Source organism: Coenobita brevimanus, chromosome 31 (genome assembly GCF_032717465.1).
Source record: "Coenobita brevimanus isolate Jiangsu-jjx chromosome 31, ASM3271746v2, whole genome shotgun sequence".
In the NCBI taxonomy this organism is placed as follows: Eukaryota; Metazoa; Arthropoda; class Malacostraca; order Decapoda; family Coenobitidae; genus Coenobita; species Coenobita brevimanus.
The window spans coordinates 25302639-25320595 of NC_136984.1; the positions used below are offsets into that span (position 1 = coordinate 25302639).

The 17957-nt window shown below is 39.3% G+C and overlaps 1 protein-coding gene across 1 annotated transcript in view; it reads right to left on the bottom strand.

Annotated features, from left to right (window-relative positions):
* The window catches only part of LOC145395426 (uncharacterized), an 87886-nt gene that overhangs the window by 48727 nt on the left and 21202 nt on the right, over window positions 1-17957 (bottom strand). Inside the window, exon 2 of the mRNA XM_080269030.1 lies at window positions 7335-7505. Within this exon, the coding sequence (XP_080125156.1) occupies window positions 7335-7476 (142 nt within the window). The 5' untranslated portion in view covers window positions 7477-7505. The remainder of the gene's footprint in view (window positions 1-7334; window positions 7506-17957) is intronic.

The window sequence follows — 17957 nt, forward strand, 5'->3', positions numbered from 1 at the left end:
ATATTGACACGATTCTACTACAATTAGAGAACACTAGAGATCATTTCAGGGCACTTATGCAAGGAATTTCGAATGCTGGTGATGGCAAGATCACAAATGACTTACTCCCAGTTCATGAGCTACGTCAGATAGTTAGTCAAGGCATACATAAACATAAATTGAAGCCATTGTTCCGCAGTAGGGAATTTATGCAATATTACCCATACTTAGAAGCAACACTAACACCAACATCAGTGATAGTTCATGTACCATTCATCACGGAAGACCTGTTCACAGTATACCAAATACACCCCTTCCCCTATAGAAACAACAACACTTTAGTCATCATCAACATCAACACAGACACCGAACTCATCATGGTCTCCAAGAGACGAGACACTGTCACTTTCGCAAGTGAGTCAACGATTGAGCGAAAGTGCCGCACATCCTTACATGCTGTTCATCTTTGTCCTGCGTACATTTTCACGTTTCAGCCTACTGATACGGTCCCTTGTGAAATGGCTATCATCAGCAATAACAATATTCATCATCATTGCAACTTCACTTTTGCTCCAGATAAACTTGTACACCATCAACGCATTGGACACTCGCAGTTTTTTTATTTCCCTCATAACACATCAGTTTACATAGTCTGTCCAGATATACCACCATCTCATACATCAGCCTCAGGATTATACATAGCACCAGACTACTGTGCGGTATTTACACCATCCATGTCTACTTTTTCCACCATCAATCACTACGCCATTATCAACCATACACACAAACATTTCCACCCACTGCCTGATATGAACTTAAACATGAGCACAAGTATTAAGCTGACTTCACCTAAGTTTGAAACTATGCAGCTAATCAATGAAACAATGAAGCCCTGGGAAGATTTGAGTTTGAGTATGTTCAACCCATATTATGTGTATAGCCAAGCACCTTCTGTCTTTATAATTATCTGCATTGTAGTTGCAGTATTGCTGTTGGCCATGCACAGAATGCATGCAAGAATTGCTAATTTGGAGTCATTGTTTAGTGGGGGGAGAGTTAACATCACAGTTAACCACCCTGAATGAAGTGTATATATTTTGTATATAGTATTAATTATATATAAAAAAAAAATAATAATAATAATAATAATAATAATAATAATAACACAAAGAAGAATGACCCATATATGACAAACCAGTACCATTATCTTTGAATGAAATATTAATAACTCTTACAATAATCTTAATTTTAAACTATTTTTATTCTTGCATGTATGCATTTCACTATAATAACCCAAGCACATACTGTATTACAGTTAAATAATTTACTTTAATGCATTTATTCCAATATGTATTCAACTTATTTAAAATGTAATATTACTGAATAATCACTATTTACTATGAATAATATATGTATACAATATTCATACAATTATGTTACTTTACAATATTATGTATTTCACTTAATTAGCTTATAAGTTCATTATAATGTGTATGTAGTATGTATTAATATATTATAACTATTAAATGTCGATGGTACGCCATTTTCGCGCGGCCGAGCAAATATAGGACTACATAATAGATAGATAGATAAATAGATAGATAGAGAGACAGATAGAAGCAGGAAGTCAAATGATGAGAAGGTGTTGTGTTTGCGAGAAGCGAGCAGCGCTAAACATGCTTACACGGAGGAAAGCTGACGACAGCGGCCAGTAAGGAGATGATGCAGTTAGCTGTCAGCAGTCCTCTCGTGAGAAAGGTCTGGTTGCCTTGAGGAACATACGTGACACATCCTTACTACACCAGATTTTAGGAAAGAGAGTTTAGAAGGAGACAAGCGACCCTAGAGAGAGGTCGAGACGGAGATTAGCCTTAGAACAGGAAGAGAGAGAGAGATAGCGAGACAGGGAGGTAGCTACCCAGGACTTATACTATTATACCTGTTTAATATTTCCAAGACAAATAAAAATAGTCCCATACTATTCTTTACCTCTCCCGTCACTACATGACATCTGGTGGGGAAACTACTACAAGATATAAAAGCCGCTCGACCACAAGTCTAAAATATACTTCTCTACAAGTAACTACAAAGTCTTTATGACACATGAGAAAGCTTAGTCTGGAGATCATTCATGATATCAGGATTCTTCCCCAAACTATCACTCAGGCTCATACTGCATGGGAGAGCTTCACTTGCAGACTCGGGTGGAACAGCTACAGTGCAGACTGGATTATTTTCGTCCCGCCTGTGATATAACTTTAGCATGTTGATGTGACATAGTTGCTTGTTCTTTCTACGATCTGGTGTGGCGATGACATAGTTGACATCACTGAGTTTCTTCTCCACGAAATAAGGACCACTAAACTTGGCTTGAAGAGGTTGCCCATGAACCGGTAGCAGAATCAAAACCTGATCTCCTGGCTGAAAGTGGCATAACATGGACTTCTTATCATACCAAGTCTTCATCTTCTCCTGAGCAGCTCCTAAATTCTCTCTCGCCAGCTGTAAAGCAGTGGACAGCCGTTCTTTGAACTTCATCACATACTCGAGCAGGTTGACGTCATCTTCCTCCAACAGCCAACATTCCTTGAGTAGCTTAAGGGGTCCTCTTACTTCATGGCCAAACAGTAGTTCAAAAGGTGAGAAGCCCAGTGATTCATTTGGAGATTCTCTTGCGGCAAACACAACGAATGGAAGACCTTTATCCCAGTCTTTCTGATGTTCCAAACAGTATTTCTTGAGCATCGATTTGAGTGTTTGATGATATCTCTCCAACGCTCCTTGGGTCTGGGGATGGTAAGCTGAAGACGTGATCTGGGTGATGCCCAACTCTTTCAGAGACTGCTTGAAAACATTTGACATGAAATTACTTCCTTGGTCTGACTGTACCTCCTTGGGCAGACCAAACTTTGTGAAGAACCCTAGCATTTCCTTATCCACGTTCTTTGCTGAGATATTTCTAAGTGGAATGGCTTCAGGATAACGAGTAGCCATATCAATCAGGGTCAACACATAAGAAAATCCTGAAGAAGTCTTAGGAAGAGGGCCCACAATATCCACCAACACACGGGTGAAAGGCGCCTCAAAAGGAGGAATGGGAACTAGAGGTGCAACCTTTTCGGTCTGATTACACTTCCCCACAACTTGACAGGTGTGACAAGACTTACAATACCAGGAAACATCCCTGAAGATACCTGGCCAGTAGAAGTGTTTCAAAATGCGTGCCACAGTCTTCCTCACTCCAAGGTGTCCTGCCAAACTGGAATCATGAGCCACTCTAATGATATCCTGCCTACAAACACGAGGGATGACAACTTGATGTACAACCTCCCATTCACAGTCGGCTGATGCTGTTGGGGGTCTCCACTTCCTCACAAGTACTCCTGACTTTATATAATAACAAGTAGAAGCACCAGCTGACTCTTCCTCACTGCAAGCAGAGTTAGCTAGACCTTTCAACTCAGGGTCAGCAACCTGCAACTCAACCAACTCTTGACGAGACAAATTATCAACACTACGGGGTACTGCCTCATCTGGTGAGTGGTCCAAATTAGCAAGAAAAGTGTCAGCTAGGATAACATCATCATCATCATTATCCTCTAAATCACCAGTAACTTTAGACTTAGCCCTAGTGACAGCACATGCAGGGAACATATCACGGACATCACAATCCTGGGTCGCAGCCACTGGCTCACTAGACAACTGAGGAGCTGGACACACTTGACTTCCACCAATATCATTTCCAAGTAAGAAAGTTACACCTGACATAGGAAGTGTCTCAACCAACCCAACCATAACGGAACCATTAACAAAACCAGACTAAATTCACTCTGCACAGAGGGACAGAGAAGTAATTATTCCCTACACCTTGTAAGATTACAGTTTCATCAGAGGAATTAACATTAGAGCCTAGAACACTGGTCAGCATAAGGGATTGGCAAGCACCTGTATCACGATATATTTTAACTGATTTCCTGTCATTACTGTCCAGAGGACTGACAAAACCATCAGACAGGAAATTAGCACATGAACTCTTGAGAGTGTCACCCATGTTACTGCTCAAAAGAGGAGCTTCATCATGAGGATATAATTTACCCCTCAAAGCAGGTTCAGTTAACTCAGTTAAAGAATTCTGGGAACTCTCAAGGGTGGACACTAGACCAATTGACTGAATATTTAAAGACTCCTTTTTGTTCACATCACGCTGTCTCCTGAAACATCTCTCCGTAGTATGACCAAGCTTACTACAATAAGTACATTTACTTTTCTGAAATCTAGAGGTGAAGCTGGTATTTACTTCCTGAGAAACATCATCTTTATTCTCTTTCCTGTTACCTGTACTCTGAGTAGAGGCAACATACTTACTCTCAGCTTTCCCTTTTTCTCTAGAATATCTCTTGTGAGTGAGAACATATTCATCAGCTAAAACTGCAGCATCAGACAAATTATCTATTCTTTTCTCATCAAGATATAGGCTTACATCTTTATAAATACACCTTTTGAAGTCCTCCAGCAAAATCATCTGCTTAAATTTACCAAAATCAGAATCCACATTCTTAGAATTTAACCACTGCTCTAACAGATCTTCTTTGATTTTTGCATACTCAACATGGGATTGCTTATCTTGCTTATAAGTTGTCCTAAATTTTACTCTATAAGCTTCAGGAACAAGCTCATAGGCCTTAAGAATCAAGCTCTTAACTACATCATAATTATCACTTTGATCCTGAGGCAAAGATGCATAAGTTACTTGAGCTTTACTGGTGAGAACAGTTTGAAGGAGTACTGGCCAATACTTTCTGGGCCAATTAAAACCTGTAGCTACCCTCTCAAACAACTGAAAATACTTTGTTAAATCAGATTCATTAAAAGGAGGGACAAGTATAACATTTTTAGCCACATCAAAATCATCAGAGCTAGATGATCCAGTTCCACCTTGTTTCATGCGATACTCATGGTCTGCCTGAATCCTAGCAATTTCAACTTGTGCCTCAGCCTCCTTAGCACGAGCCTGAAACTCAGCCTCCTTAGCATGAGACTCCGCCTCCTTAGCACGTGCTTGAAATTCAGCTCCCTTCACATGAGCCTCCTGCAGGGCTAGCTGTAACTTAGCTATTTCAATCTGCGTTTGCTCATTTAGAGGAGTTACATTAAACAAGCTTTTATTAATCATGCCAACAATTTGATCTTAGGAATGATGAGAGCGAACAGCAATTCCCATTTGTTGAGCAACAAGCTGAAGTTCATTCTTTGTTCTGTTTTCTACATCACACACTGTTTGCACATTTGACAAAAAATCTTTGGCTTCATCAAGCGTAGTAATAGTAGACATCATGAATAAATCACAGTCACAAAATATCAAGGAATATCCTTATGATAATATCCTGAATATCCTGATATGAGGTCGCCAAATTTATGTTATGGAACAGAGAAAGATAATGTACATTTTAAGTGAGAATACTAAAAATCACTACTGTCCCGTAAAGTTCCAGGTTCAAAACAAAAGAGTTACGTAAAATTACAAGTTAAAGTTTAATGCTCAAACTAACAACAAAACATTCAGGACTCATAAGGATAATGTAATGGCAAAAAACAGGTTAAATATATGGTTAACTGCAATAGCCTCTGTTAACACGAAATTAGCAAGAGTAAATTTACCTAAGTCAGCCCTGATAAAATGAAAATACACTGGGTAATGCTCAGTTAATGCAAGATAAATTATTACAGATACAAACTATTATGAACAATGGCTAACAATAAGAACCTTACATGAATTACAAAAACCTCACTAGGCCTACAAATTAACAACTTACGCTAAACAGTACAAGAACAAAATGCAATAACACTTATACTCAAATTTCACAGCTGCTAGATGGTTGGAGACTTCCTGAGCACTCACAATAATAACTGTACAGGGGAGGACAGAGATGTGAACAAAATGAGGAGTAGATCTAAGTGGCCATAATGTAGAGACTGAGCTCATTATGTAGGGGCCGGCAGAGCTTGATACAACTTGTAAGAAGGACGCGCAAACGAAGCCATGGGGACAAAGAGTTGACAATCCTGCTCTGAACAACAGAAAGAATGACTTACTCTACTATAAGGGAGGAGGGGGGGAGTGAGGTAGAACACGCTCGTGATCAAACATGCAGACTGTACGTTAGAATTACACAAAGGATGATGAAATCATAGGCTATGTAACAGTATGTATACACACACACACACACACACACACACACACACACACACACACGAGTATATGCCGGTATACAATCATAACATTGGCGATGCAACATCATACACCCTTGTCTCACTCCATTGATGATATTTAAGCACACTCTTAGAAATCCACACTACACTTCCAACATTAAAACAAACAAACAAACAAACAAAAATCCACATTCAGCAGCTCTCCGTCCACACCATCCATCCGCAAAGCGTTCCATAATCCTTCCCTATTCACCTTGTCATACACCTTATCCTGAGCCATGAATGCTAAATAAACCGTACATTCCTTCACACTTGTATTCTCCACTTTCTCACCGTAAATTTTTTATTCACACTTCCCCTACCACACTTGAGCCTGTATTTACCTTAGTTAAGGAAGCTCCCTAGCTCCTTTTCCTTATCTGTTTATTTTTGCATTCAGTTCATTAACAAACCCGTGTGTGTTATTTTGGCCATCCACATTGGTGTTTAAAAGAATATACATCATAAAATGCAGTAGTACAGCCTAGTAAGGAAATAAATCACTAAGGAAAAGGTATGAGGGAGCTTTTTAATCGCGGAGAATACGTGTCTTGAAAACACACTGTTTATCACTAACCAGACGTTCTGATATATTCCCCACCCTTCCTCTAATTATTCTTCCATATAAGATTCCTAAATACACTCACCAGACGAATTATACTATATTTTTATTTACACTCACTTCTTTCATCTTTGTTTTTGTACAGGAACATAACTAAGGCATTCTTACACTCCATAATAATTACTACCGTAATTTCTAGCACAATCCCTAAGAAATATTTATGCCACTCTCAACGGTACACTTAGACCTGTATTCTAAGTAAAGGAAGCTCACTAACACCTTTTCCTAAGTGATTTATTTTGTTTTTTACACCTTACTGTCCTTCTCCGTGATACATGAACTATTTCAATATCGGCATAATCTGTATAAGTAATGTGTAAAAGGATATTAACCCGCCATATGAAAAAATAAGTCGCGAAGGAAAAGGTATTAGGGAGCTTCGTTTACCCGACGAGAATAAGAGCACATATCACATGAACACCCGCTGCATTTACGCTGTTTAATCTCAATACAGCATTAAAATAAACAAATAAATCCTACTCACCTAACTTCCAATCATACAGTTCCCTGAGATTATAGCTGTATGGAGTAATAATAAGACAGCCAAAGAGTCCCCTCTCTCCTATTCGTTGAGAGGCTGCCATCATCATCATCATCATCATCACCGGAGTCAACAGTGCCTTCATGATGGATGATTGAGCAGGTACTTTTTAAACTGTAGAAAAGTTAGGTTAGGTTAGGTTAGTCAGGTTAGGTTAAGTTATTGTGGCTGGGTTAGGTTAGTGTCAACAGGTTAGGTTTGTTTAGGTTAGGTAAGCTAGGTTTAGTTAGTCAGGTGAGGATAGGTTAGGTCTGTTTAGGTTATGTAAGGTTAGATGAGTAAGGTTATGTTATGTTAGGTTTGTTTAGGTTAGGATAGTCATGTTAGATTTGTTAGGTTAGGTTACATTAGGTTAGGTTAAGTTTTTTAGGTTAGGTTAGGTTACGATGTGTTTTATTAGATTAGTTAGTTAGGTTAGTGTTGTTACGTTACATTAGGTTAGTCTACTAAGAGTTTGTTAGATAGATTAGATTAGGTTAGAATAAGGCTTAATTTATTGCCTATCGAATACATGACAGCGTTTTCATTCTAAGGCAAGGAAGAAGGAAGCAATGGCTAGAAGCCCGCAAATTGTTCCCTCCAAGAAGAAATGAAAACAAAACTAGAGGCCCCCTCAGAGGGGGAATCACACCAGCCATGAGCCGGGACATATCTAGCACGGCTCGGAATATGACCTTGACCTCGACCCATTTTCACCAATTTTGAATTCGCAGATTTTCATCCCTATTACACACCTGTAAAATTTTGTGATAATATCTTGAGCGGTTGTGAAGTTATTGTGGTAACAGACACACAGACCCTACTTTCATCAATTTCGAACTCGTGATCGATTTTTTGCCCTACTACACGCCTGTGCAATTTTGTGATATCTTAATCGGTTGCGAAGTTATCATGCTAACAGAAACACAGACAGGACAGATAGACAGACAATTTAAAACAATACCAGCTTCGCAATCGCAGCTGGTAATAACAGAGCCAAATTCAAAATCTATTAATTTGAGATGACTGGACACACTTTAAAAGACTGGAAGTCATTATGTAGTAAGAACTACAGCTTTGAGATTCCGATGACTATTTCGATCGTCATTTCAAATCCAACCTCAGAGATTCGGATGAAGCTTTTGATCGTCATTTTAAGACACTTTTGTAAAATATTCATCATTAATCGCACTTACGCAGCATACCAAAGAGGCTCGAGCATGGTGTCACTGAATGGTTGCTGTATGTGTGGCGGTACTGAACAGCTGGGGGCGGATGCACCAACACGTCCCCGTAAGGTCCCCGTAAGGGCGCCGCCGCTACGGTCCCCGTACGATAGTCGGTGTTTTGCTATGTACTAACATTTCTCCCACCATCGTACGGTGACCGTAAGGCTAAGGGCGGGGAAAAACTCGCTGTGTTTGAGGGAATTTTTCCCCGTTCAGCTGATGGTCGCTTTGGCCAATCACAACGCAGGATGCTTCTCTTCCTAGACGCTTCAGCCAATCATCGTGTTTGGTGACAATGACTCTCAGCTGAGAAGAACTCAAAAACAAAACAGGACAGGCTGGATGAAATATATGAAGTGTTCGCCAGTTTGGGAAGTGCAGTGAGCAGAAAGCATTACTCACGATATTAGCCCACCAGCATAGCTACTGCTGCATGTTGTGCAGCAGTATTGCACATTACTATTATACAATAATGTACGAGTACATTAAAATGCCTTCAGTATACTGTACAGACTGAATCGCTCTTATATTTAACATTTCAGCCGTACAACACTTATTACGACATTAATGTGCGTTCTGCAAAACTAAACTGACACTGCTGTACATTGTACAGTAGTGTACCTGACATTTTATGTCGAACAAATGCACCCTAGAAAAAGCACCCTGGGATAAAAGCCCCAGCAAAGAAAATAAATGTGTAGTTTTTTATTTTATTTTTTGCTTAACAGTAACCTGACCTAGGAACCTAAAGTCACCTGACCAAAGGTAACTGAACAGCCTAAGCTAAGCCAACGAGCCTAACCTAACCAAACCTTAACCAAACAATTTCACCTTACCTAACAACCTAACAATACCTAACTAAATAACCTAACCTAACAGAACTTAGCTGAAGAAACATAAGAGCCACATAGAACAAGCTAACCTAAGCCAGCAAAAAAAAAAAATAATAATAATAATAATAATAATCGACCTAACAAGCTAAATTTATCCAACCCTAACCTTGGTCTGAGATTCACATATATACTGTTCTCAGTCATTCCTCACTTTTGCCAGAAAATACTGAATAATTCCTTTCTAAGTCCCAAGAGAGAGATTCCATCCCTCCTTAGAAGTTTTGAATAAATATATACTCGGGTTAATCTTAAATTTTTATGGCATGGAATTTAGTGGCTTTAGGGAAAATTTTGGTATAATCTGTTTATATTAAGATTTTGTACTTTTATGTGGCCATAACAATTATGTGAGGATCCAAATTTTGTCCTTACTCTCAGAAGGCACAAATCAAAAGCCAAAAACCATAAAATCTAACCAACATAACAGGATTTTATGACCGTTTTGGCTTTTTTTTTATTATAATTAATTGCCCCCTTGAAATGTCAAAATTCCCCTTGCCCTGTTCACACAACTATCATATGCTAACTCAACATAATCCTAAACTTAAATTAGCCTAGCCTAATAAATTAAGCTAATTTTAACCCACCCCATTCCAGTAATAAACTACACTAACTTAAATAACCTAAATTTCAAATAATCTGGTTTAAACTAAAAGTAACCAAAGCTTAACCCAATTCTTACACCAACCTAATTTCACCTAACCTTACATTAGCCTAACATTAGTTTAATTAACATAGCTAACCTTATCAATACTCAATCCAAAAATAAACAAATCTTACCTAACAAAAATAAACCTAATCTAACCAACATTTAACTTAACCTAACCTAACCTAATTCTTAAATTAACCTAACCTAACCCAGTGCTAACCTAACCTTACATAGCCCAAATTAAACTAAGCTAACCTTACAATAATCCTGTCCACAAATAAACAAACCTAACCTTAACCTAATCAAAAATAACCTAACCTTGATTTTAAATTAACCTAACCTATCTTGAAACTATATTAGAAAATGGATTTTTTTTTCTAGGGGCTTGACCTATTAGGCTATTCTCCTAGAGGTTCTTGTCCTGACGGTGTACTCTACTGCACAACAGAACATATTATACTACTCTACAGCACTACACTGTTTCACACTAACATTGCTGTACACTACTATAGACTACATTAAAGCACACTAAAATTTTCTACCAACCTAAAGCATACGTTAATACTGTAAAACACTAATTAATAGTAATACACAACACTGATGAGCATATAATACAGTAGAACACTAATGAACACAGACTGAAACCACCGATTTACACTAATGTACAATTCAGCACACTGGGTATTGTTGTACAGCACCTCTATTAACTACCTAGTTTAGTGAAATAATTCGTTTACACGAGAGAATGCTTAATTCAATTTATTTTCGGGTGGCTGAAAGATACGGGAGACGTTAAGGTTGGTCGGGCCCAACCTTAGCGGCGATCGTAACTCCGGCTCCCGTAAGGTCTCCGAAAGTGTTTAGTGCATGCCACCACTGGTCTGACTCATGGCTTTCTTTCTTTGTTACTTTATTCTTTGTGAATATTTTTCCTCAGCAAGGTACAAAATTATTGGTTTTAGCCTAACTTCAACTCATCACTTTGACTTTTTAATTTCTTTGTTTTCTTTTTATTAACATACTACGATAAAGTACAACTATTCATCTTCAAAATAACACCACAACCAGCATCTTATCATAGAAAGTGTAATTACACTGACCGATAACTGGTAACTGGAATGTGAGAACGCTAAATCATGACGGTAAAATCGATGAGTTAGTGAAGGTTTTTCAAAATTACGGACTTGATATTTGTGCTCTGACAGAAACTAGATTAACTGGAGTCGATAAGTTGGATTTGGAGGATGGTATACGTTTATTGATATCTGGTCGACAGGATGGAATGCATTATCAGGGAGTAGGATTGTTGCTGGGTTGTAAGGCAAATAAGGCTTTATGTGAGTGGGATCCTATAGATGAGCGATTGTTATACGCACGGTTTAAATCAAATCATGGCAACATCAGTCTGTTTGTGTGTTATGCACCTACTAATGATGCACTCGATGAAAGGAAAGACACATTTTATGAAAAGTTGCAAGAAGGAGTAGGAAGGGTACCTAGACATGATGTTTTGATCTGCGTTAGAGACTTTAATGCAGTAATGGGCTGTTCAAATGAGGGATTTGAGGCATGTATGGGTAAGATGGGAGTTGGTAGTAGGATGAGTGAAAACTGAGTGAGGTTTGGAAGCTTCTGTCTAGCAAATGACTTAGTCATCGGGGGCACACTCTTTCAGCATTGCAATATACACAAGACAACTTGGGTGTCGCCGTGTGGAAAATATAAAAATCAGATTGATCACATCGCTATCAGTAGGAGGCATAGAAGTTCTCTGCTAGATGTTCATGTTAAACGGGGAGCGGATATTGGTAGTGACCATCAACTCAGCATTGCAAAAATAAGGTTTAAACATAAAAATCAGAAGAAGGAAAAATCTGGTGTTGGTAGATACGATATTGTTAAGCTCAGAAGGGAAGGAGAAGAAAAGGAGGAATTCAGATTAGAATGCAGAAATAGGTTTTTGGTGTTGGAAACGTTGGAAGAGGGGGAGAGAAGTGTAGATGAGATGTGGGAGGATGTGAACAAAGTTTTGCATGAGACTGCTGAATGTACGATTGGAAGGAGACATAGCTTCAGGAGAAAGAAATGGATATCAGAGGAAACGTGGGATATGATAAAAAAGAGAGGTGAGGCTAAATTGAGGAGTGAGATGCAATGCGTTGATGAACAAGAGATTGAATTAGCAAGAGCTGCGTACTGGAGTTTGAATTCAGAAGTAAGAAGGTTAGCTAGGAGAGATAAAAGAAGATGTGTGGATGAAAAGGTTGCAGAGACTGAAATCTTAATAAACAAAAATGATGGACAGAGTCAAAGAATAGCATATGAATCGATTAGAGAACTGAGTGGTAATGCAGGTAAACGCAAGGAAATACCAGTTAGAGACAGGGAAGGAAATTTATTGACCAAAGATGGAGATATTAAAAATAGATGGAAAGAGCATTTTGAGACAGTTCTTAGTAGACCAATACCACCAGAAGAGGATATACCGTCTGCTCAGGAAGATTTAAATATAGAAACAGGAGAGTTGAGGCTTGCAGAAGTGGAGAAAGCAGTAAAACAGTTAAAGAATAATAAGGCACCAGGGGAGGATGGTTTATTTCCGGAAATGTTTAAAGTGGAGGGGGATAGATTAATAATGATCTTGACCAAGCTATTCAATAAGATATGGGTGACGGGGTTACTACCATCAGTTTGGAAGAATGGTGTAATTGTTAAAAGTTCCGAAGAAGGGAGACCTGAGTGAATGTGGTAATTGGAGGGGAATCTCTTTGTCACCGATAGCTTTGAAAGTTTTCAGTAGAGTGTTGTTAAATAGGTTGGAGCCAGTGGTTGAGGGTATTCTGAGGGATGAACAGGCTGGTTTTAGAAAGGGACGTGGTTGCAATGATCAGATCTTTATAGTTAGGCATTTGATGCAGCAAGTTAATGAAATGAGAGTACCGTTAAGTCTTTGTTTTGTTGATTTTGAAAAGGCTTTTGATAGTGTTTCGAGAGAGACTATGGGGAAGATCATGAGACATTATGGAATACCAGAGGAGTTTGTGAGGGTCATTATGAACATGCATGAGGACACATTTTGTAAAGTGATGGTTGATGGGTGTCTGAGTGATTCGTTTGAAGTCAAGTCCGGAGTAATTCAAGGTGGTGTTCTATCGCCTTTACTATTTATATTGGTCATTGATTACATTATGAAACGCGTTGGAACAGAAACCGGTGCAGGTATACTTTGGGGAGAGAACAGGAGACTTTTGGATTTAGATTATGCAGATGATATAGTTTTGATTTGTGATGGGCCAGAAGAGATGCAGAGAGTGTTGGACTGTTTGGTGAGTGAAAGTCGCAAGGTGGGTTTGGTTATTAATTGTGGAAAAACTGAAATAATCAATATGAATATCGAAAATGCGCAGGAATGTGTAATTGGAGGTATGGTTGTAAAGCAAGTTGATAGGTTTAAATATTTAGGTACTTATTTAGCCAAGGATGGTTCTTTGAACTTTGAATTCGAGGAAAGGTTAAAGAAGGCTAATCAGGCAATGGGAATGCTTAAAAATATTTGGAATAATAACAATTTCTCTGTGCATACAAAAATCAAACTTTATAAGGTAATGGTTAGGAGTATCTTAATTTATGGACACGAGTCTTGGTACAGCACAGTGACTATGGAAAATAAATTCTTGGTGTTTGAAAATAAAGCACTTAGAAGAATATTAGGAGTTAAGTGGTGGGAAAGGATACCAAATAGTAGAATTAGAGAAATAACGGGAGTGCAGCCGATCGATGAATATGTTAGATTCTCACGATGGAAGTGGCTAGGACATGTGTATTGGAGACAGGGAATAGTACGAGGTACACCAGGGTGGGTGGCACTTGGTAGGAGAGGTAGAGGAAGGCCAAAAGAGACGTGGGTGAGGACAATGAGACGGGAAGCTGGAGATGAGTGTTGGGGAGATCTTGAGGAGTTAGCACAAGATAGGATGTGGTGGTGTGAGTTCATCGAGGCCCTATGCATCCCCGAGGGTGCCACAGGAAATGATTGATTGATTGATTGATATATATATATATATATATATATATATATATATATATATATAAATAGATATATATATATATATATATATATATATATATATATATATATATATAAGAACATTCAGCAGCTCTCCATCCACACCATACATCCGCAAAGCAATCCATAATCCCTCCATCTGTGCTTTCATCTATAGCTTCCTTTCTGGTCGTTTGTTTTAGATGGCCGTCTTCTTCTCCTAGATCCATCAACAGTGGTGTTCCTCAGGGCTCTGTCCTATCACCAAGCCTCTTCCTCTTATTCATCAATGACCTTCTAAACTGTACATCTTACCCTATCCACTCATATGCTGATAAATCCACCCTTCACCTTTCCATTCGGTTCCTGTAACGTCCATCTCAGCAGTTACTTCAACAAACAAGGGATGAGGCAATGCCACACCTAATGTCTGACTTGGCTTTTATCTCTGACTGGGGTAAAAAAAATCTTGTTGTTTTTATTGCATCAAAGACTCAGTTCTTACACCTATCAACCAGAGAAAATCTTGCACGAGACTACCCACTAATGTTTAATAATATTTAACTTAATCCTGTATCATCCTTGAACTTGCTTGGGGTTTCATTCACTCGGGGCTTGTCTTGGAAAGATCATAAATTATTACATCGCTTGTATAATCTGCTTCCATGAGATTAGGAGAGCTAGGCCGACTCCGTTGCTTCTTTACCCCTGCACAGTTGTTGACTATATACACGGGTTTTAGCCGCCCCTGTGTAGAGTACAACTCTCATGTGTGGGGAGGCTCTCCACATAGAGCTCTTCTCAATTGGATGGAGTCAAAGGCTTTTCGTCTCATTAACTCTCCTCCTCTTACTGGTTCCCTTCAATCTCTGTCTCTTCACTGCACTGTGGCATCTTCATCTCTTTTCTATGGCTACTACAATGGTCACTGCCCCTCTGAACTGTCTGCATGCATTCCTCCACCTCTACGACGGGCACGTAGCACCCGTCTAGCAGCAAACTCTCATCCCCTTTCTGTCCAACTCTCTAGTGCAAGAGTTAACCGTTACTCCCAGTCCTTCATTTATGCAACAGGTCAACTCTTGAACTGTCTCCCTCTGTCTGTATTTCCTGCTTCCTATGATCTCCAGTCTTTCAAATTCAGTGTGTCCAGGCATCTCGAAATGATCGGATCTTGAACTTGGCCCTCTCTTGCATTTTGTTTTTCTCTTGGAAGGAACAGTTTTGCAGGCTCGTTGCCTTTGGTTCCTTCTTTCTCACATAAAAAAAAAAAAACGTGGTATAAGTAGATGTCCTGTTACATAAGATAATAGCTACTTTGAGTGTTGGACAGCTATTGGCTTGTTGTGCAAAAATGTTGTGTAGTCATCATACTGATGGATCACATGGAGGTAATGAGATTCTGTATTTTCATAATGAATGCATATCTTGTATTATAATAACTGAAATAGCTATTGGCTTGTTGTGCAAAAATGTTGTGTAGTCATCATACTGATGGATCACATGGAGGTAATGAGATTCTGTATTTTCATAATGAATGCATATCTTGTATTATAATAACTGAAATAACGGTGTTACGGATGTCCAGTTCATAAAATTATGATGTCGCTTTCTTCGAGGTGCTACTTCATTAGCCTGGATAGTTGTGACAACATCCACAAACATTGATCATCGTATATTATATTCTCTTTAAAACATTCATATATTAGTTTTCATACAAGATCTTACACATTCAGGCCCTCCTTAGCTCCAGACGCATTAAGTATTTAATCGTGTGCCAACGCTCACACACTGTTCATCCAGAGGGAGCAACATTTCCTTTACCATGCATGTTTGTCGGTTGTCTGCCATTATAAACCAAGGTTTTAGTATGTAGCCACGGCTACACAAAATATATCGGTTGCGAGGTGCTGCTCGGAGAGTGTAAAATAGCGTATAGTCTATGTGTGTTTGTGCAGGGAGTCTGGTAGTACACTTCACCGACTTATTCACACTCATGCCAAGATAGCAGACAAAGTCGCAGTTTTCGTGACTATACTGACTGACCATTGAAAACACTTACACTTCCCAGCAGTCTGAATGAGATCCTGTTTTCAACCAACAGAAACATTAGGTAATACAGTGAACAGTGCAATTTAATATGTAAAGTAAGAAGTGTTTTATGCACCTCGTCATCATACAAGCTTATACACAATAACACAGCCAAGAATAAGCTGGACCTATAGTAGGATAAAAGTTGAGTGCTGCTGGAGCGTCCAAGTAAACGTAAGGAACATTGGTGCACCAGCACCTGGATGGTAAAACCCAACCACCGCGCTTTAGGCAAAATACTCACGGATTCTGAAGCTACCCCACGTCATCCAGTAGATTTACACAAAGTCATTGATAAGACTGCAATCTCGTCGTAGTAATGAAATATGACAAGAGAAAAAATATCAGATTTCGTTGCTCATTATACGAGGAAGGACCGGATATTTGTAACAGAGAGAGAGAGAGAGAGAGAGAGAGAGAGAGAGAGAGAGATCAACACACAGACAGACTAGTGTATTCATCGCGTCATTACAAGTTGCTACAATACGACATAATAGACCCAGGGAAGGATAGGGTGGTCCTTGTCTGGGTGTCTTACTACAGTGACGGTAGCCTCATATCACCCACCTGTGACAGTGTGAGTATAAGCCTCCTTGTTTACCGTCTGTTTGAGAGAGAGAGAGAGAGAGAGAGAGAGAGAGAGAGAGAGAGAGAGAGAGTATGTGTGTGTCTATCTCTTTCTCTTTCCTTATATATATATATATATATATATATATATATATATATATATATATATATATATATATATATACATATATATATATATTTCCAGACGCCTCAATCCCGTTTGGGGTGGCCACAAACAAATCGCCTCCACGTCGCCCTGTCCCTCGCCATTTCACCGCCCTGCTCCCAACTCACACACCCCTCTCTCATATACATCACCCCATCCCTCCATCTCATCCTCGTCCTCCCCCTCCCTCTCCCCCCCTCCACCTCACTCACATACACTCTCTTCGTCAGTCTTTCACCCTCCATCCTCTCCACATGGCCAAACCACCTCAGTGTACTCCTCCTAACACTTCCTATCACATCCACATTCACACTACAACGCTCCTTTATATCCTCATTTGTCAGCCTGTCTCTCCATGTGACTCCACAGGCTCCTCTTAAATAACTCATTCCACTGCTCTCACTCTTGACTTGTGTCCTTCCAACAACGTCCAAGCTTTACTTCCATACGTTAGAGTTGGTATCACAATACTGTCATGTAGTAACTTTTTCACTTCCATGCTCACTTCCCTGTTTCTTATCACTGCTTTCAAGGGACCAGCAACCTTTCTTCCCTGCTGTACCCTTTCAAGCACTTTACCCTCCAAACCTCCATCCTTACTCGTCACACTACCCAAGTACTTAAACGTACTCACATTTTCCAATTCCTAATAATCCAACCTCGCTGGACACTCACTGACTTCACCTCTCTCAAAGACCATTTACTTTACTCTTCCCTGTATTCACCTTTAGATTCCGTTTCTTAGACACTCTCCCAAACTCATTCACCAAGCCTTGCAGCTCCCCTTCGTCTTCACTCAACAACACAGTACAGTATCATCTGCAAACAACCGTACAGGGAGATTCCAATTCAGCAACTTCCCATCTCCTCCATATATTCTTAATACTTTCCACAATCCTTGTCCATGGACCCTGTCATATGCTTTCTCCAAATCCATGAAAGCACAT